A 22,564-nucleotide genomic window follows, 5' to 3' on the forward strand; every position below is an offset into this window, starting at 1 on the left:
TAAATCATGGCACACTGTGGAAAAAAACACAATTCTGTAAAAGAAACTGAAGGTTGCTAAGGTGCTGAAAACATACATTTAAATACATGGTGGAATATCACAATGTTAAAAAACTCTGGAAGCTGTGAAAATAACAGCAAGTTTCTGTAAGTTGTATATATTTTTAGATGGTTTATAAACAGAAGGAAATACTATTCATGAAAATACTGATTTTTAATGTGGACACTATTTACAGTTTTTGCCTGTTTTTTTTTTTAGGGTTAAATTAGTCATTTTTGCTATTCACCTATAATTAAGGAAAATAGGGAGTAGAAAACCTTCAGAATTACAGTAAACTGTTCAGAAAATACAGCTAAACACGGATTATGTGTATTGTTTTTTTTATTATGTCAAATATCATAATTCGTAATAAGAAGGAGACCAGTTTAAATGGATTTCAACTGAAATTTCTGTCCACAATCCTAAAGTAATCCATAAATGAAAGGTCCCAAAAGCTAAAATCTGACTTTAAATCAGCCTTTAAACAACACTTTTGTAACTGTTGCTCATTAAAAATCACATTAACTGCCATTGGATTCTCAGATTATTATAATTTCCGAACTTTCTGCCTCATATTTCCCACCAGGAGTGAGCAAATTAGCATAGCCCATCTATGTATTTTTATTCTCCCATTCATCTCACACTCATATATTCTCATCGCCGTGGGCTGAACATGCTGTAGCATAACATCCCTCTCATTAAAACAATTTTAGGTTAATTTGGACAGCCAAATTTGAGGTCCGGGAAACAATTACCTTTTGGTTAATTAATTCAGTGCAACACGATTTCGGAAGGAGCGTGTTGGCCTTGGAGGCATGTTCCTCCACTCCGTCTGACACTCCGTTTAAAGGATAGTCGGCTTTCACAAATGGGAACAAAGCTCAGATACGATCAGCGATATCACTGACTCGATTAGGAAGCGACAGGGGGAGGGTGTGATCTGACGGGTCAAAAAGCTACAATTTCCTTCCTGCCGTTTCAATATTCATCAGCGAATTTTAGCGTGCAATTTTCTCCTCATTTGTCTCTCAAATAATTACCCTCCGTTTGAGAGCGAAGTGGTTTGAATCACCTCTCAGGCTGCACAGCTGGACGGCAGAAATACGAGCAGTGGCCCCTTGAAGCAGGAGCAAAGAAATGAAGAGGAGATGGAAGCAATAATGAAAAACAACACTGAGAAGATTCGCTGTTGTGTTGCTGAGTCACCGAGCATCTCTTAGGGAAATTCTTCCACGATATTGTCTCCCGTTGTCTCTGCAACGGCTCAAAATGTGCTCAGTTTAAGGAAAAAAGCTAGTGCCTTCGCCACAACCCTCATTTTTCTGAGCCAGCACAGGCTGAATTTCCCCCGAGCTTCAACCCCAATCTAAATTCAGCCGGCATTCGCTCTGCGTGGAGGGGAAACTGCAGTGGGAGCACCATGCAAAAGTTGTCCCACTCCCACGCACATTATCCCGCCGGGGACGGCTACCGGCGCTCGTGTCCGACTTTCAAAAGATTGATTGGTACATTTTGAATCAACATGCAGAGTCAGAAGTGAGTGATGCTGTTAGAGTTTAGTCTGAACCGAGTTATATAACGATGTACAGTGCAGGATCACTGAGCTTTTAGAGTCTTCATCTCCATGTTCACTTACTTGTCACTTGTGAAGGTTTGTGAGCTGCAGGGAAACTTAAAAATGAGTGTTTCTGTGCAGAAGTGTACACACATTTTACAGGTAAAGCTGCAGAAAGACATGGCATTTTGTCCTGTGCAGGATTAGGATTCATATTTGCCTGAAGGTTTCACAGCTGCAGTGCTTTATCAGTTAGTCTCAAGTGTTAAATTGACAACTCTTTATGAGTCCTTTTTAAGAGAAAAAAGCCTAAATTATAGAATTCCAGCCTCTTAAATGTGAATATTTTATGGTTACTTTCTTCCTTTGTAGCAAAACGTGTTTGGCTTGTGGGCAAAACAAAGCATTGATTCATATTTTTACAATTTTTTTTGACATTTTAGAGACCAAATGGGTGATTTAAAAGGGATTAATCAAAAAAAAATGGTTAGTTGCAGACCTTGAATAAACCTTCATCAAACTCCATTCTAAAAAGTACCAATTTAAATAAAGGCAGATGAATTAAATTTAATTTTTAGCTCTGAAGATGAATTTCTGTCAGATTAGTTGTGTTCAGTTGGAGGTTTTTGAATTAAAAATGAAAGTGATCAGCTTGTCAACTATAAAATTCTGACTCTTTTGCTGAACTGTGAACCAATTTATTTTTTTCATGAAAAGATCTAAATTCTCGGATTACAGCTTCTTAAATATGAATAGTCTTTTTTTTTCTTATTTTCTAACTAAATGTATCTGGCTTGTGGGCAAATCAAGGAATTGCTTTGGGCTTTGGGAAGCACGGATTAACATTTTGTCCATTTTTTTGGGGCATTTTAGAGACCAACCGACTAACTGATTAATCAAAAAAAAAAAAAGGTTAGTTGCAGCCCTTGGATAAACATCCATCAATCAACCCAAACTCTGTTGTAAAAAGTTCCAATTTAAATCCAGGCAGATGAATTAAACCTTATTTTTTAGCTCTGATTTGGTCACCTCCAGCAGATTTTAGAATGAATCTCTGTCAGATTACATGTGTTCAGTTGGAGGTTTTTCAATTGAACAGAGTGGAAACCATAAAATTCCAAATATTTTGAAAAACTATGAAGCAGTTTGAATATTTTTTTCATTAAAAGGTCTAAATTCTCGGATTGCACCTTCTTAAATTTTTATATTTTCTGGTTTATTTCCTTTTCTATGACAGTAAACTGATTATCTTTGAATTCTAGACAAAACAAGACCTTTGTGCACCTTGTTTTTTTTTGCTATTTTCTGATGTTTTATAAACCAAAGAAGACTAATTATCAATTTGAATAATCATACCTTGCAGCCCTAGTAGCTAATGAGGTAACCACAGGTGCTTTTGGACGAATAAAAGTATTATACTAAAGCGACTTTAGGCAGCCAAAGGGGCAGCTGAATAACTTAGATGGGCAGTTTGGTCAACCACTCATCCACGCTAATGTGTTTAAATTTTAAAGCAGCGTTTTAAAATGAAAAAGGTCTCTGTCCTGACAAGTGCATTAGCACCGTCTCAGAAATCTGGACAATCTGGTGGAGGTTTAAACATGAAGCAGGGGATTAGTTGGGTCAGTTGTTGAAAATGCTCCAGAGGAAGAACTTCAACGGTGCACAAGATATTTCATTAACTGCTAGCAGAGACAACAAGGTCAGCAAAACCTACCAGATGCAAATGGCAGCATAGATACACAAAACAACCACACAGAGACAAAAAAAAAAAAAAACACCACGGAAAGACACAAAATCATGGCTAAGAGACACAAAACGACCACAAAGAAAGACACGGTAAGACACAAAACAACCACAAAGAGACAAAAAAAGTTACACTCAGAAATGACCACAAAGAAAAACAAAATGACCACAGTGATACTTTAAGGCAACCACAAAGAATGCAGAGACACAAAACCACCGCAGAGACACAAAACCACCGCAAATAGACACAAAACCACCGCAAAGAGAGACTAAACCACCACAAAGAGACACAAAACCACCGCAAAGAGACACAAGACCACCGCAAAGAGACACAAAACCACCGCAAAGAGACACAAGACCACCGCAGAGACACAAAACCACCGCAAAGAGACACAAGACCACCGCAAAGAGACTAAACCACCACAAAGAGACACTAAACCACCGCAAAGAGATATTAAACTACCACAAAGAGTCATTAAACCACCACAGCAAGATACAAAACCTATACAATACAATTAAAGCTTGGACTTTCCAAACCAAAACCGGGTCAGCCACTTTTCCAATGTCGCCATTTTCAGGTCCTAAAACTCTTGAATAGTGTGGATGATTGGTGTAAATGTAGCAGAAGTTGTGCACTTTTAAATTAATGTAGATGGGGCTTTACTTGTGCGGAGGGGCATTTTTTTACCCCTCAAGGGTCCTACTAGTGTGGCGATAGAGCGGAATTCAATCCTGCGTCTACCAGTCCCACTAGGACGCTGACCTTTTTTTTCCCACCAACCTGTCGTGTATTTTAATTCCTGTCTTGGGTCAACTTACTATTTAATTACCAAAACCCAAGTGACCAATTGGTAACGGGGGAACAGAACCGTCCTTCGTCTGTTCGTACGTCACCAAGGCAGCACCGTGCTACCAATTTAGCTTCCTCTTACCGTCTCTGCCCTTTAAGAAAGTCCTTGTCCTCGAGTCAACCCAGGTGGCAAGAAACGAGAGGAAGAGGTGCATAATGAAGCGAGAGAGAAGAAGATGGGGAAGAGAGACGTGTTCCTGCCTCATTAGCAGCCTTCAGACGGTAGAAACCTCGCTGCCAACACAGGCCCGAGAACTGAAGCTTTGATCGCCCCCAGCCGTCATTCATTACTACAACCTGCAGCACCTGTCTGGAGTGCCGCATCCATCAGCGCTTTAAAACAAGCCGCCCTGTCAACAGCGAGCCGCGACGTCTTCGAGTGCCAGTCAAGCTACAGAAAAGAGATTAGTGAGGGATTGTGCGCCATTTAATTCCCGATGTAGCTGGCCGGTAATGTGGCTGTAATGAGGAGCCGGACTCTGTGAAACGTCCTTGAGGCGTCGCATTGTACTAGAGGTGGGGATTCAGCCAAACGGTGACTTAATGATGCTGATAATAATGTGAAGAATGCTGGCTCTGATCGTTGGAGTCGCTGCGGAATTAAAATAGCTGACGTGCAACAAACTTTACAAAAACTGGGCCTTTTTTTATTTTAGAAGAAAAACTTTGGGTTGTCCCAGTTTCTGTGTGTTAAAACTGAACATAGTCTCACTATGTACTAAACTAGTGCTAGTACTAGACTGGTACTATCTGGGGTTATACAAGACTTAGACAAATAAACATTGTCCCAGAACAAGCGTACTCCCTGATGCAAATGTCGACCCCAAAATACAGCCCACCACATCCCACAACAATTAGGAACATCTTGAGGAACGTGATAATCGTCCAAGATGTTGATTTGACCTCCAAACTTCTTAGACCCCATTCTAATTGAGCATCAACAGGAAGTAGTGGAACAAGTTTGATTCCCAGAAGCCCCACTGCACAACCCAGAGTACCCAAAGAATCCAACGTCCTGGTTCCAGACCCCCATGCCCCAGGACCTGAGAGGTCCTCTGGTCCAGGGCCCAATGGTTCAGAGCATTTTTGACCACAAATATTACGCAGGTGGTCATAATGTTATGTCGGATCAGTGTATGTCTTTCCTTTTTAAAACAGCGCCTCTTTTTGTGTTTCGTAAGCCTGAATTTCAAATTACAGCCGACTCCATAGAGACGAGCAGTGACAGGGACGCACCAGGTGATGGATCGCTAGAAGAAAACCGTTTTTAAAAAAATCTTTACCCGCCGCTTTTTCCCGCCGTGGTACCTAATTAGAGGCCAGAAGTGATGAGTTAGATGCCAGGGATGGTATTGACCTGTGAGGGGTTTCTGTGTGTCAGAACATGAAAAGTGATCAGGTTCTGTCTCTGTCTGTCCCAGATAATCAGTCTTCATTCAGCTGCCATGTAATGATTATGTATAGCCAGTCATTCCCATCGATCTTCTGTTGCTTGATTCCTTCTCAGCACTGCCAAAGTAAAGATATCAGACATGACACATCTAGACTCGTGTCACCAGGCCTCAAGGATTATTGTCATCTAGAAGAAGGAGCGCAATGACAGGCTTAAATATATGAGCTTCTGTATTACTGCCAGTACAATTCAGGATTATTTCCCATCGTGCCAGACTGCAGATGCATCAAACGTTGATAAACTGTCGACTAGTCGAGTAGATGCTTCACATGTAAATGCTAATGAGGCATTGTGTGTGTGTAAGTTGTAAATTGTGCGTCCTCGAGGGTGTTTGTGTGCACACGGATGCGGTCGGTGTTTAGCGAAAATTAAAGACCCAGAAGAGCGCAACAATAATGGTGTCAATCATGCGGCTTTGAGGAGGACAAATCTCCCTGCAGCACCTTGTACTCCCTCCACTGCAGCTTTCTGGGGATTAGAGCTGCTTGTTTGCTTTCAGGCTTCCATAATACAGTCCCTGCAGAGACGCACACTACATAAAACACCTTCCTTCATCTGGCCATTAACTGCGGCTCGCTCCCTCCTCCTCGCTCTCCTTTTGAGCCCGGGAGCTGCATGGAAAGTAGCTGGGTAATAAACCCAGATGTTAGCGCTGCCCTTTGGTTAGCCTCGCTGAATAATGGGCTCGTTCCCGCCCTGCAGTCGGAACGTATACACACATTCACACATGTACTGTACGTGTGCTTCATTGGGGTGTGAAGTGAACCGTGAGGGTTTTTCCTGGAATGAACTTTACCCTGCTTCGGGTTGTCATTAAATGTAATTCTGTGAGCTCTGTTTTGGAAGCTGCTTGTGCTCTTAGGTGCTTATTACCTCCCCACGTGTGCTGTAAAACTCCGAAACAATGGATCTTTTGAGTATTACGCAAACAATAACTAGTTTACCAAATGAAATAGCCACGCATTCAATTAAAATCCCTTCCAGTATATGCATCTTTTAAAATTTTTTTTTGCATGAAATAGCGATATCAGGCTATGAGAGGGGAACAATTTGAGTCTAACAGGGAGGTGCAGGGATGCTTTGACAAACAAAAGCAGCAATTGTGAGTTGCTTTAATTGATCCGGACCTGTGTGTGTGTGTGTGTGTGTGTGTGTGTGCACCGAGTGCGGACAACAATGTGCTTTGGTCCCCTTTAAGCCTCAGATGTTGTGATCTGCTGTGATTAACAGTAAGCTGCTTACCCCTGGCGGGTAGAAGTCCGACGTTTCACAATGCAAGGTGGGGAGATTTTGGATTAGGTGGGCGCAAATGAAACGAGAACATCCAGGAATTTGGGGATCTTCCAGGAGCAGGAAAAAGTCATTCGCTCAGAAGATACTGATATAGACGGGTCGTAAGAAACCTGTTGGATCTTTGCAACAGTTTGGATGGCGGTAATTGGGATTTTGAAGGATGATTCACCTTTTTTAGAACTTGGGTGTCATCTTTGTCCTTTGTTTTTATTGATAATAATAGAATTGTACTTTGAAGGCAGAGCAGATGTGTTAAAGCAAATTTTGAACTAACATGCACAAACATCATAGCCTCCTGGCTGATTTTATTTTAGTTAAAGTAGATGTGCGTGCATAATATTATATTTTGCACTGTCTAACATCACTGTACCATCATATGTTAAGAAATATATTTCAGGATATTTCAGGGAAAATACACTAAAAGGAGCCAAAATGAAAAAAGCAAAACAAAATTAACATACGTCAACAGATGAACAAAGAAAAATGTTAACTGCGACACCTCCAGCATGCATATTTTGCATATTTTGTAAGAATCTGGGAACTAACATCCTATTAATTCTCTCTTTAATGTGTTTTTATAAAATGCAGTGTTCTGGTTTCCCTCTGGCTGGGATCAGCATCACAAACATACATTATCTGCCATTAAAGTAGATGTACATGCATAATAATATGTTTTTAACTGTCAAGCTTCACTGTAGCAACATCTCAGTATTAATCGGCTGCAATCGGCCAAACGACCAACTCTATATGTAGTATTTGGTATAAATTCTGAGATATTTAAGAGAAAATGCACTAAAAGGAGCCAAAATGAAAATAATACAAACCAAACTTCACCATGCTGATACTTCGTTGTAATCATGAAACTATTAGCCTGTTAATTCTACTTCCTGGTTTGGAAGTAGAATTAAAGTAGATGTGCATGCATAATAGTGTGTTTTGCACTGTGTAGCAGCATCACTGGTTTCCCATATTTCAGCAATTGTTCTGAAGACTTTAAAAATAGGTTCCAAGTTGTAGTCAGCCAGAACTGCCCTTCAAAAAAAAAAATCAAAGCGGTATATTTTTTTGGCTGCAGCAGCTGGTGGCAGGGTGACCTCTGATTCACCATCTGCTCAACTCAAGTGTGAAGTGAAGAGACTCTGAAGCTCTCTGAGTTGTTGTGGAGCTGAACTCCTACCTGCCCGAGGAGGAGAACAGGAGCGAAGGCTGCCTCCCCTCAGGATCAATGAAGTCTACCTTTAATTACTCTATAGATGAACACATCTGTTATAAAAATCCTGAAATAATGACCGGGGCTGCATTTTATGGATGCGAGCGCAGTGCGAGTTGCAGTTAATCCTGCGGCTATGTTTCATTCCCAGCTGAAAGGCTTTATGTTGGCTGAGGAGGGATGAGTAAGTGGGGTGAAGACAGAGCAGGGATGAGAATTGATGCCTCTGTCTCGACTTCTTTCTTTCACTCTGTACAGTAACTGATTTGTGGTGGGAGTATAAGGTCACAAAACAGGAGGACTTTGATCCATTAGGGTCACTGTGTTTGTGTTTAAGGGCACAAGTCCAGTTTTAGAAGTTTCTTTAACTCTTAAACAGATAAAGGGGTGCTATTTCCCCACATTTATGTGCTGTTAAAAGCTAAACAAATAGCACAAATTTCTAAATAGTGGTACTAAACTTAAAAGTTAAAATCGTTGTTTTTGCATATTATTTATTGTTACACATATATTTAAAATTAGAACCCAACTGATACTGGAATTTTTGGGACCAATGGCAATTTTAAGGAGTAAAAACTAGTTAGCAGCTTACAGTAAAGACACTGATTGACTCCACACCACTGCATGCTCTTCTACATGTGCTGCAGAAAATCCTGAGAATATTATAAACAGTAAAGTCAGAGCTGCTATTATTTGGATAAAGTAAATCATCACAAGCTACTTTTATGCATGATCTTCTTTTAATATCAGTATAAATTAGACAGCATTGATGAGGATTTTGATTTATCTTTTTAGGCTTATATCTGCAGATAAAATAGGTTTTTATCAGATTTAGATGGTATTAGTCTCCTCCAAAATATCCTACCAGGAGGTCAAAGCAGTTATTTCCTTCAATGAGGCTGCATGACCCCAACAAGCTCAAAAATGAGAGCATTTGGAGAACCTTTATGTAACCTGAGAGACGAAACCCAGGGAAGCACTCTATACGACACTTGTCGCTGATTTTACCTTAATTAATTCAACAAATTATGAAATCCAATGAAACTTTACTTCCTCTAATCTGAATTATGGGAGTAGGATAATAAGAAAATACAATTTTGCAAGATTTTAGTGAGTAAATCAAGCAAGTTGTAAAAAGAAGGGGTTGAAAAGTCACCTATATACACCCCTCAGTCCCTGGCTGTAAATGTTTGTCGCGTAATTCAATTTTCATTGTTTAATTTGCTCATATATTAGATTAGGCTTGATTGGATTTAGCTATATTGTCATTGCAGACAGCACAAGTGCTAAGACAACTAAATGCAGGTTAGCATGTACCTAGAGGTGCAAAAGCAGCAGCAAAGTGCATTAAATACAGTATTTTACAATATAAACAGAATGAAAAACCCCATGTATGTGAATATAAAGCTGTGGATGCAATATAAAGTAGATAATCTAAGTCTACAAGTATAAAAGCAAATAGTATGGATAGTGTAAACTGTATGAAAATAATATATCTAATATATGGTTAGAAATAACAAATATATTTGAAAATATTTCAGGGAAAACACACAAAAAAGGGCTAAAATGAAAATAGTACACATAAAATTAACAGGAGTAAACAGATAAACAAAGCAAAACGTTTTCTGAAGCACTTCCAGCCTGCTGATAGTTTGTTCTAATGTGGAAGCTAACAGCCTGTTAATTCTGTTCTCCGTTTAATGTGTTTTTTATAAGATGCAGTGTTCTGGTTTCCCTCCGGCTGGGATCAGCATCACTATAATTGTGTGTGAGAGAATGAGGTGCTTGAGTTCAGCCCAGTTGCCGGAGCTTGTCGATGGCCAGTGGCTGTTTATTAATGGATGGGATGGAAGTGTGTGTTGGGTGCCCTCCAAGAATCAAAGGAGAGCTTGAAAGTACACGCCGGTGCATTTATCTGCCTCGCTGCCCCTAATGCCCTGTCCTGCTGCAGTCAAACACTTCCACGGCGTTACGGCCTGTCGATGCATTTTCATAAGTAGATGGGTGGCTGTAAAATAGACTCGGGGCAAAAACTGCTGGGGTTTTTCTGCATGCACAGGGCCAAAAGACATTTTCTTACATAGATTTTTTCCCCCGTATGCATTTGCAACATCTATGTTGACGTGGAAGGTTAAAGGGTGGCTAGGATGATCTCATGCAGCTAATAAAGTCAGATATCAAGAGAAGTGGAGTTTGCTGCTGCAAGTAGGTCTAAAAAACAAAGAAAATATTGGTTGCCTGAAGTCATAGCTATTTTTTAACCAATCGATAAGAAAATCTGCACGTTACCTATAAATACACTAAATCTACCTGCAGACTTATTAGCCTAAAACTGTTCCAGAAATAGCGTAAAAAGCTATTATTGGCAGCATATTAAGTCATTTGAAGCAGGTTATTTCGTACTGAAATGAACAGACCTGCCCATGTTTAATATAATCCCAGTTACACTGCGGACAAATTAGCGTCTGTTTTTAAAAGATCTAACATGTTAGTTGTTGGGCCGTGATGCAAAACTCAACTTTTTGACCATCTATTTGAACAAAATGCAGCCATACAGATGAGTTCTTTGATGCTATGTCTGCTAGTTTGGAGAGAAATCTGAGTAAACCTGCAGTAAATGCTAAAAAAAGTTAAACCTTGCAGTTTCCATTAGGTTGGACCAGTTCAAAGTTGGTAAAGAAAATCTGCACGTTACCTATAGATAAACTAAAAATGCACTCTACCTGCAGCCTTATTAGCCTTAAACATTTCCAGAAATAGCATAAAAAGCTAGCATTTGCAGCATATTAATTGATTTTAAGCTGATTATTTTGTACTGAAATGAACAGAGCTGCTCATGTTTATATGATTTTTGAAAAACTGGAGATCCCTTTTAATAATGCAGACAACTTAGCTGCTGTTTTTAGATGACCTGCCCTGTTGGTTGCTATGAAAACCCAACTTTTTGACCATCAGTTTGAACAAAGTGCAGCTAGTTTGGAGAGAACTCTGAGTAACCCTTCAGTAAATGTTAAAAAAGTTCAATCTTGAAAAATCGTGGGTGTTCACAGGTAGTCTGTTGCTTTGTTGCCAAAAATAATGGATCAATCTTCGAAGACAGTTGATGTAGAACCATCCTGTTTATGAAAATAACACAAATTAGAGCGTATCGACCAACCGATTGACCGATTAACCTGAACACTACAGCAAGGAAGAACAGCTAACATCCATCAGTCTGACATGCATGTAAGGAGATGCTCAACTTAAGCACCAACACTCCAGAACTGGACTTAAGTTCTCTCCTCGAGTAAATAAACGCTTACTTTTCCTTGCACCTCTGCCCCACCTCCTGCTCCGACCTTTTCCTAAATCCCTTCCTGCCTCCAGCTGAGTCTCATCTGCATGACCGCAGCACTTCCATTAAGCCCATTAATCCCGTTCAGGCAGCCCACTCCCAGCATCCCCACCGTCCGGCGTCCACGGGTCCACGAACACTCGCCCACACTCGCATTTCCTTCACGTCAGCACTGCGGCCGACGAACGTGCATTACCTGATGTCAGCATGCATTACACGGGAGGCTGATGAGTGTCATTAATGTATATTAAAGGGGTCATTTGGAACAAAGTGGGTCTGCAGCTGTAGAATCTGTTACTGGTGTTACTGGGGGCGTTCTCAGAGGTGTGCCGGGGCCTAGTTAACACTTTATTATGGGAATATTACGATTATTATGTCCTTATATAAGCTTACAACAAACATTCTGCCAAATATAAGGACAGATATGCAATAGAACATGGCTTACAAGATGTTTTTTTATACATAAATCACATTTATTTGTTTAAATTAAGTGTAAATCAAGTTGTATACACTTGTATTTCACATATAAGTCAAAACTGTTGATATGTAATAAGTCAAAGATTGATTAAGTTATGTAATATTAGTATAATATCACTTATTCTTTGGTGAAGTTTGCATTTTTGAGCTTTAGAGTTCAGCTAATACTGCATTTTTGAGGCCGACGCTGAAATCAGCATTTAAAAATTTCGATTTTTCATGATTTTTAAGCAAAATTCATCATAAAGAGTGCAAAAAATTAACTCAGAAATTGGACACAAAATGTAAAAAATGGTTGTACTGATGCTAAAAAATGTAAAAATACAATATTAACTGAAATTGTTGATATAATTACAATTGTTTTTTAGTCAATTTTCACACCAATAGGGAAAATCCAGTGTTGTTTGGGCTCTCGTGTTCGATCGCAGCTCATAGATTTAGTGTAAACCAGTGAAGGGTCTGACTAACTTCCTGTCTGAGTGTTTTTCTGTGTGAAAACCTGTCGTGTGTCTCATTTTTCTTGGGGTAGTTTGATCTGTCACTGTCTCTCCAGGTCTCTCTCCCTCTGTTCTTTGCTCAAACTAGATCTTTTTGTTCCTTTTTTTACAATGCATTGCATATTCAGAAGAGGCAGCATGTAGGTATCTTAAAACAACACGCACCTCCCTGGCTGCATGAATCATCCTTTACTTTCTACTTATCTTTTGTGTTTTTTTTCTTTTCTCTTTTTGTTTTTTTTTCTAGCTACTGATTTTCTTTCTGGCTTTTTTTGGTGTTTCTCCCCTGTTATGCTGTAGTACAACGTATGTCTCAATGCAAAGTAGTGTTGCAAGCTCTTGGTTAAACCTCGGAGAACCTCTGAGTAGTTTTTTACAGTAGGATTCTTGAGTAACTCTGATTATTATTTTTTTTCATTCATTAAGTCTGTGCTGCATATTTCTGTAGTGGTTTTTTTTTTGTTTGTTTATTTTGTTTGGGTCACCGGTTTGAGTTTCGTCTGCAACGTTTCATCCTGTCCATCGCTCCCGTGGACACCATACCCCTGTCTCTCATGTGTTCTGTGTGGCTGCATGGTTCGTTTATTGTTGTTTTTTTTTGCACGATGTATGTAGCTCTCACAGATTTAATATCACTCTCTCTTCTCTCTCCCCTCCCTCTTTTTGTTTATTGTCTCTCTTGTTTTTGTCTCGTCTCTGCAGGGGAGGTGCTCTTTCAGATGGCTGAAGTGCACAGACAGATCCAGATCCAGCTTGAGGAGATGGTGAGCATGTGGTGGTGGTTGGTGGTTGGTGGTGGTGATGCTAAAATCAGCACTTCTTTTAAGCCGTGAGATGGGAACCAAACAGATTGCGGTGCCTTTTGTTTTGGGCTTCCCACATCAGATGCTATATTTTGTGTTTAATACTCAGCAAGACACAGTCTTTACTGTCGTTGAGTATCTTCTGGAGTACTCCCGTTTACCGAAGGCGGCTCATCCTCACTTAAGTACGGTGTGTTTACTGAGCTGATTTGTAAATTACAGCCATTACAGACCAAGAAACATTTTCATTTCAGTTCTCCAAAGGTCCTTCTTTGAATCTGACAAAGAGAAAATTGGCCAATTGTGGCGACATTAGAAGAAAACGTTCAGTCAAGCGAAGAGAAAAAGTGAAGAGCAGCTGGGCTTTAATCTCTATGCAAATTATGTTAAAGGGTATTTTTGAAATTATTTGTCCTCGAGCTTTTTGGATAATGGATGTCAAAGAACCACAGCGATGACAACAGCACAATGTAGAAAGGAGGCAGTGAGCAGAAGCAGCAAACTAATATTGTCATATATACGACTGTTTATGTTTCTAGGTGCTGAAATAAATGTTCTTTGCAGACTAAAATGTGGAGATCACGGCTTTTAAAACTAATATATTGTTGATGCTAGTTTAGGAAAACATTATGTAGATAAGTGGGAAGGAAAGAGGATTTTTTTAATCATTGGAAATACATTTTTAGAACCCATCGGTACTGCATGTAAACGAACTGTGTTATTTCACCCCTGGTTCAACTTTGCTCTTTCAGTTTACATACAGATGAGTACATGCAAAGACAACAAATGCGCTGCACATGCCAAGCATCCTCCCATAATCCTTTGGGTGTGGCATTTCCGAAGGCAACACAAACACGAGTCTTGCCTCTTGCGCCACAACAGCCGAAACTATCTCCACATTCCTTGCTGTGAAAATGAGGCGCTGCGGTTGAGCATGTCTGACTAATTAAATGCGTTGGTGTTGCATTGTTTTTGAGGTTTGTGTGTGTGTGTGTGTGTGTGTGTTTCTTGCAGCTCAAGTCGTTCCACAACGAGCTGCTCACAGAGCTGGAGAAGAAGGTTGAGCTGGACGCCCGCTACCTGAATGTGAGTTTAGCTTCTTCAAACAGAGTCCACAGTGTTTTCTGAGACCATGGTGGGTTGCACAACCCTCTGAGTTATGTGACAAATCCAGAGAATTACACCACTAAACCTTACACTGAGCCCTTTAGTCTCTTTTAGCTCGTTGTTTCGGCTTTGCAGCATATTTGCAGCCTCAGCACTCTTTTCAGCTTCGATTCCTGCAGCGGCAGGCAGCTGTTTTGCTGATAACCCTGCTGAACACCATCGACAAACAAATTTTAAAACCAGCTGGTGAAGGCAGTGGAACATTTAGCGGCTAATTTTTCTCTGACGACCAAAGCAGAACTAAAAGGACAGTGATATACAGCCAGTTAATGCTTTTATAGCATTTTGTAGCATTTTTTTGTCCTTATCTTGTCAAAAAATGAACAAATTCAGTTTAAAATACAAGAAAAATGTAGTTTTTTTTTATTGTATTCAAGACATTTTTCATTTGGATCTAGTAATTTTAGCTGGGGGAGGCAGTGGAAGATTTAGCAGCAAATTTTTTTAGAAGTTGGTGGAAACCAAAGCAGAGCTAAAAGATTGTCAATAACTGTTTAACTGTCACTTTTTATAGCATTTTGTAGCATTTTTCTGATCTTTTTTTTGCCAAAAAAAGAACAAATTCAGTTTAAAATCCAAGAAAATGTTTATTTTATTGTACTATTCAGTACATTTGCATCTATTAATCCTAGCTGGTGGATGCAGTGGAACATTTAGCTGCTAATTTTTTTGGTTGGTGGAGACCAAAGCAGAGCTAAAAGCTGACATTTTGCCAATAATCACTTTTTATTGCATTTTGTAACATTTTTCTGTCATTTTTTGCCAAGAAATGAATAAATTCAGTTTAAAATTCAAGTAAAATATTGAGTTTTTTGTAGTATTCAGCACATTTGGCATTCTGATCAATTAATATCAATCTATTTGTGTCTTTGAGTGCCAACATGTTAATACATAGCATTTATTATAAATCATTGGTAATGTTAGCAGAATACCCCAGAAATCAGCTTTTCAGAAAGAACCACTGAGGAAACCTTATGAGAACCTGCGCTGAATAATGAAAGCTGGAGGCAGATTTCACTTATCACTTTCGCTTAATATGTTAAATAGACATTTATAGGCAGTGATTCCTGGCAGTTTTTCCTCATAAATGTCTAGTCTTAAACTGTACCAACGCTGGAAATTATGTAATTGGAATTTATTTTAGGCCTCACTCCAGTTTTTTTCAATTTCAGCGAAGAAGATTTCAGCATTAATTATTAATCGAAAGGTTTTTTGAAATATTATTCCGAGCTCCGATGTGAAGTATTACTACTAGAGGAGATTCGCATGGCGTCCTGTTATGTAACGGCATACCTGACCCACCACCAGCTTGAATAAAACATCACCTTTAACGTCAGCGAGGCCTCTCAGGGGAGCAGAGTGATGGGGAATACAGCGCTCATAAAACCACTGGCTTGGAGACAAAATGCACACTCTGTCCTTAATTTTTCCACCAGCTTTCATCCAAACCACTGCAGCAAGTTATATAAATTACTTCCTACTCTCAATTATGAGTCATTCTGTGAAAATGAGAAGTTTGCAGGGGAAAAAAAAAGAAAAGAAACAACTTATACGGACAAATTCATTTATGGCAGTTTGGAATAAGTCCCAAAAACATTTTATAATTTTAGGCGGAGGACGTATCAGCATGTTTGGAGCCTCTTGGCTGAATTCATTTGGATATTAGAGTCAAAAACAATGATGTACTCAAATGCAAATGGACTTAGATTTAGAGGGATCTGCTGGCAGAAATGGAATGCAGTGTTCATAATAATGCTTTTATTATGTTTAATCACCTGAAGTTAACATGGAATCCACCATGTTGCACCGGTTTGTTTTCAGCAGGCTCTGCAGTCTGCACACTCACCACTAGATGGCACTTAATCATGTTCACTGCAGCTTTAAATAGGATTAGCATGCTCCTTTTAAGTGGGTTGCAGATTTTGCATAGCATAAGCATAAAAGCATCACACAAACATGGTGGTGATGCAGGTTTAGGTTTGATTTGGTCAGATTTTGGTAAAAAATAACAATTCGCAGACAGAAAATGCCAAGTTTTCTTTGTATTTCCATCTTGCCTTGTATTATAATGATGATAAAGCTTCTTTTTTGAAATTTTGACACGTGGGCACTGTAATGAATTTGGAGATGAAGCAAATAGTGTTTTTTTCATGTGCATGGCACTGGATTTGGAGAATTTGATGAATAACCAAAATTTGGGGGGGTTAGAATGCACTTTTTAAAAATCAAATTAAAGGTTTCTTGTGGGGTGTTTTTGCAAATATAGGTTTGGTGCGGCTGTGCTACACTAACTGCAAATGCACAGAAAAGAAAAATCAGCCAAGGCGGTAAAACAGAAGCTCATAAGGTCAACGAGAAACAAATGCACGCCGCCGTGACCCCGCTGACTTTGTGCTGCCCCCCTCAGGCGGCGCTGAAGAAGTACCAGATGGAGCACAAGAGCAAAGGGGAGAGTTTGGAGAAATGCCAGGCCGAGCTGAAGAAGCTGCGCAGGAAGAGTCAGGGCAGCAAACACCCGTCCAAGTATGGAGACAAGGAGATGCAGGTCAGTTCCAGTGTGTGTTTCTCTTGTGTATTCATGAAGGCAGACATATGCAGGTGGCTCGTATTTTAAATTCTGCATCGGTCAAGGTACTCTAATGGATCACTGATCAATAACCTTCAGGCTTGCTGCATAAAAACGCCCGCCGACACGTTTACAACAGCCAGAGAAATGAAACCCCGTTGGGAAAACATTTATTCCTCCGTCTTGAACTCCAGCAAAGTCAGAATTGGAATCGCACACATTTGATGAACTCGTGCTGACTCTTCAGTCTAACACGTACCTCTCAGACGCTCCTTCCCTCCTCCTGATGGGATTTGAGCTTCAGTGCGTCTGGTAATCCGTGACTGCCGCCGCCGGGGCTGATGGGATAGGACGTGCTGAGCTGAATGGGATGGGGCCCCCCGACCGGGCAGTTTGTGATGCTCTTCACGCTGAGAGAAGTGGAAATAGATATGCATTTGAGTTTTTTTTAATTGATTTATGTAGTGATTATCATGTAAATGCACGAAAACTTGTAGAACATATTGGAAAAGGTAAAGTTTTCTTCATTTAAGACACCAAACAACACCGGATCCCAATTAAAATTTGCATATAAATGATGCATGTGCTTTTAGACCTAACACACAGTTTTTATTCTAATTCAGACTATTTTAGGTGTAGATAAAGTAGATTTTGAAAGGCCTAAAAGAGTACTAAAAGAAACCTGCAAATAGTATTAACCCTGACCCATTTTAAAGTTAAAAAATGTTTTTAAAAAACCCCAAAAACATACAAAATGAAACAGAAGAGGTGTCTTGTGTTAATTTATCAACTCCAAAAAAGCATTCAAAATGTTAAATAAATTTTTCTGTCATGTAAAACTATTGTATTTTATATGTAGATCTTTCCAATATATAGCATGCATTTTAAGAAAAACAAGTGAATTATCCTCATTGAACAATGATCTCTAAGCAACCATTGCATTAATTATTGACTGAATGGAGTTAATAATGAAATCTAAACAATTTTTTGGGTTTCTGCCATTTTTGGATAATTAAATATCAAACTGACCAAAGAACATCATTGCTGTTCCTGAGAAATGAACCTAACAGGAGGGTTAACTGATAAAAAATATACACAAACATCCTTTATTTACATGAATAAGATGCCTTTTTATACTGTCTGTACACTTTTTAGTGGCTACAAAGTAAGTACAGGCCCATTAATACATTCATATCCCTTTTAAAAGGCTTCACTATTCATTTATTTTCACTGGACTGTGTTGAAATTGAAACTTAACACCTACAAACTTCGAAGGAAAATTTGCAGCTAAACACTTGTTGCATAATTGTTCTGCAAATTACTCAATTAATAATGAATTATTCTCCACCGGAACGAAGAATCGTCCAATAGTTTGCACTTTCTTGCAGCCAAATTTGGAATATCTAAAAGTTATTTGGTTCTACACCAGTAAATGCGTGCCTATATAGCTAGCTAAATGTAGCTTTGGAGCTTCAAAAGCACACTTTTTATGATATTTTTACAATTTCTTTCGTATAATTCCTTGAAACTTTTGAAAGTTTTAAAGTGTTTAATGTTGTATTCATTCATTTTTTATTATCATTATTTTTGATACTTTTCTTTGATTTTAATATAGCATTCAGTGGTCTTACTGCATAGTCGGGTATTAGTCCTACCTGTCATTTTATTCGCTACACCTCTGATATATAATGAATGCACTTCATGCCAGTTTTCCGTGACTTTTTTTGATAGTAGTTTAGGCTTGATTTTGGTCCTAATATTCTGTGATATTGTTTTTGACTTTTTTTGAGGACCACTTTTCTACTGTTTCTCAAACTGATTTTGGTTTTGGACTGGTTTTATTCCTACTGGTTCTGACAGTTTTGGATAAATAAACATCAAACTGACCCAGGAACATCACTGTTATTCCTGAGAAATGAACCCAATATGAGGGTTGAATACAAACACCTCGAGGCTAAACTATTCCTCTAAGTGTTATGAGAATATTCCAATACTTTGACTTTGTATCTCTGCCAAAGTGCTTCCATAACTTTGTGTATTTATCTCCGTCATCAACTGCTGCACCTCTTTCTGTTGCGTAACATTTGTTTATGATATGCAGGGCAGGTGATTGGGGTTAAGTGAGGCATATTTCCGCCATGTTCAGGTAGCTGCCGCGGTGGAGGCGTGATTTAGACGCCGGTCGGTGTCCGTAGGCGTCGCGGTGACACATGGTGGGCGGTTCTCTTACACAACCTGGACAGGAGATGATGCTGTCCATCCACCAGGAGGTCGATGGAGGATAAGGAGATAACGGGAAGGATGGAGAAGAGTTTTTGTGTTTAGTAGCAGCCGCTGCAGGATTGTTTCCACCTTGTGTGTGTGCGTCATCGTTTCTAAAAGTGGTGTGGAGACACAAGCTGAAGTAGAAAATGCTATAAAGGCAGGTTTGAGTGCCGCTTCAAGCGTTTGTCAGATTTCTTACCTGTGATACAGAAAAATACAGTCAGAAAACTGTACAGGAGAGTAGCTGAGTTCAACCCACTAGTACTGGAGTAGTAACCAATGTAGTATATGTACTCTTTGGTCTGAACTTTAAGGGTCTTGGCTAGTTTTTTGGTTTTCTTTTGTGTTTATTAGGAGCTGCAGCCGCATATACACTGTAAAAAATAGAAAAAAAATCATAAAATAGGGGAAATTTGGCAGCAAGAAGAGATGAACTTCTGCAAAAACGCTGAAAATGACGGCAAACATCTGTTAAATAAGGACATTTTTAGTACATTTAAATCAAGTTATACTCTGTAATTTCACACATTTTAAAAGAACAACTTTTGACATAGATGTTGCGTGCAATTTTTTGAAGTTCTTTGCATTAAGACAACTTCTAATGAAATTATGTTCAACTAACAACTACTGGGTTATTAGAATTAGCTTTTCCTCTTCAATCTAAAGTATTTTTTAATGTCTGGAACTGTTAAGAAGTAGAAAAAGACTTGAAACCCTGAACTCAAGATGAAGAAAAATGTAAATATCAACCAAATTTCATTAAGTTACCTCAACTTCAATTAAGACATTTAATCAATGCACAGAGAAATTCAAATGATGCACAATATTGGGTTGATTATTATGTCCACCCAATCCATCATGTTTGCAGCTGAAACACTTTCTATACATCAGTGAGTTAGATTTTTGCTTTTGATTAAGTAGTGGGAATAGATCTGTTTCTAGAGCATTTAATTTTGCAGAAAAGTGTATTAAAAAGAGTCAAAAATGGAATCATTTTGAATTTTCAAGCACTCAGAAGGTTTATGGAATGCACAGATTTGTTTGGAATCAGCACAATTTGATTAATCTTACAATAGTTGCAGAACTACTCACACAACTTGCAGCAGACACTATTTCACCTCATCATTACAGTGCAGAGGAAACATGGAGTGGGAGGTTAGGGGCTAATTGTGCAGCACTTCCAGAGGCCGAAGCAGTGCAGGGCAGCAGGGGAGGTAATTATTGTGTAATTGTTAGTGTTGTTGCGATGGATGGCTGCTGGAGCGTGAAAGCGCTGATCGGGGCGGCCGCTCCAAAAAATCAATACAGGGGAAATGGCGGCGGCACGGGAACATCGAGACCAGAACTCCTGTAGCTCCTCTGGGCTTTAGCGGCTTGCTGGGTGTGAAAGCTCCGGTCTCAGCTGGGAGGCCTCTGCTGTCACCCCGTTTTTTCATCTAGAGAAGGAAATCCACGATCTAAAACCTCGATAGTTTGAATTTCAGACACCAGCATGTGCATGTGTGTCTTTTTTAACCTCTTTGCTAGTTAGCAGGATAAAAACTGATCAGAAACATGTTTGGATCAGAGAAGGTGAGGCCTTTAACCCCAAGAGCACCAAATCTACCATCAAGCATGGTGGTGGCAGTATCATACTCTGGGGCTTTCTAGAAATGCTTTTGGACTGGTTTCAGACTATATGTTGGACTGGTTCTGGACTGGTTTTGTACTGGTTTTTGACTTTTTCAGGACTGGTTTTGAACTGTATTCTGACTGGTTCTGAACATTTTTTGGACTGGTTTAGGTTTGATTTTGGTTCTGATTTTAGACCTTTTAAGGACTGGTTTAGGACTGTCTTTTTTTTTTTTTTTTAAACCCCAAGAACACCAAACCTAGCATCAGGCATGATGGAGACAGCATTATGCTCTGTGGAACTGGAGCTTTATGCAAAATAAATAGAATAATGAAGGAGGAGGATTATCCCCATTCTTCAGGAAAACCTCAAATCACCAGCAGAAGGTTGATCTTGGACACAGTTGGATGTTTCAACAAGACAATGAGCCCAAACACACATCAGACCTGATAAAGAAATGGTTCAATCAGGCTAGAATGCAAGGTTCTAGACTGGTCTCCACAAAGTCCTGACTTAAACCCATCAAGAATCTGAAGAAACAAATCAGAAAGACAACAAATTTACTTGAACTGAACCAATTCTGTCCAGAGCAGTCAAAGATAAACCAGAAGCTTGTAGATGGAAACCAATAATGCCTGGCTGAGGTAAAAACCTATAAGTAGACAACCTATAATGAATATATGAAAGAACCAAAATAGATGATTAGTGTTTGTTTCAATGATTTCTTCCTAGAAAATTAGGAGTTATAGGACTCATTGGAACGCAGGACTGTCATGATGTATAGGATAACTTAAAATCCTACAAATTTCAGTGAAGTTTGAGGAACAGTGGATTCATTTTGATGTTTTTTTTTTTAAACTGCAAGTGGTTTAAGTTGTTGAACTGCTGGTGAAGAGTGCTGTAGTCTGTCTTGCCTTCTGACAATGTTGGATTTTTAGTATTTCAAAGTCAAGGCTGCACAGTCAACTGAATACAATCACATTTGTTTGTGCATTGTGGACCATCTGAATAGCATTTTTACAGCATGTATTGAGGAACATGTGCCTTTAGTTGCCAGATTCCTGTTGTGCATCATCTGGGCCCTCGTGGGATTCAGGCTTTGGCACCAACAGGCGACGCAACTCAAAGGTGAAAGAACAGATTTGGCTCGTTGAAGACGCAATATGGCGCCTATACAGTCTGAATCCGGGCGCTTATGGCAGACAGTATGTTTGTGCAAAGCTTGAAAGCTGTGAATGTGTTTGCTCACTTGCTTGTGCATAATGACGCCGTGTAAAGCGTTGTCCTCGCTGTCCGACTTTTAATTAAACCACGCCACAGCTCGCTGGAGCCTTTTGGAGCAGCAAGATGAAGAAGAAAGGGAGAAAAAAAAAAGAACAGCACAGATTAAAGTAATCACTCCTCCTGCTCATGACTCATATTAATATGAAGTCCTCAGGAGCAATAAAACACTGAGACCCTGCCTGAGCTCAGAATACAGGCTGATAAATCTATTGGTGTATTTCTACTAGAATATGACTGGGAGACAAGGGAAGTTAGCGGTTTTAGATGATGTGAATATAAAAAATGCTCATCCTTCCTCACTGCATTGTGTCCTGCAGAATTTTCTTGTTTCTATTGTTTAATAAAGAAAGCAGTGACATTAGCTCTATTTACATGTAATTTTTTACAGTGAATTTAAAGCAAACTTTTGAAGT

The 22,564-nt window shown here is 39.3% G+C and overlaps 1 protein-coding gene across 7 annotated transcripts in view; it reads left to right on the forward strand.

Moving 5' to 3' along the window:
* baiap2b (BAR/IMD domain containing adaptor protein 2b) overlaps positions 1–22,564 on the forward strand; it is a 115,895-nt gene that overhangs the window by 50,758 nt on the left and 42,573 nt on the right. For all 7 annotated transcript variants that reach the window (XM_055004423.1, XM_055004420.1, XM_055004418.1 and 4 more), the window contains 3 exons: positions 13,157–13,218; positions 14,272–14,343; positions 16,832–16,969. In XM_055004423.1, coding sequence (XP_054860398.1) covers positions 13,157–13,218; positions 14,272–14,343; positions 16,832–16,969 — 272 coding nt within the window. The remainder of the gene's footprint in view (positions 1–13,156; positions 13,219–14,271; positions 14,344–16,831; positions 16,970–22,564) is intronic.

The sequence above is a fragment of the Amphiprion ocellaris genome, chromosome 18 (assembly GCF_022539595.1).
Source record: "Amphiprion ocellaris isolate individual 3 ecotype Okinawa chromosome 18, ASM2253959v1, whole genome shotgun sequence".
NCBI classification, from domain to species: Eukaryota; Metazoa; Chordata; class Actinopteri; family Pomacentridae; genus Amphiprion; species Amphiprion ocellaris.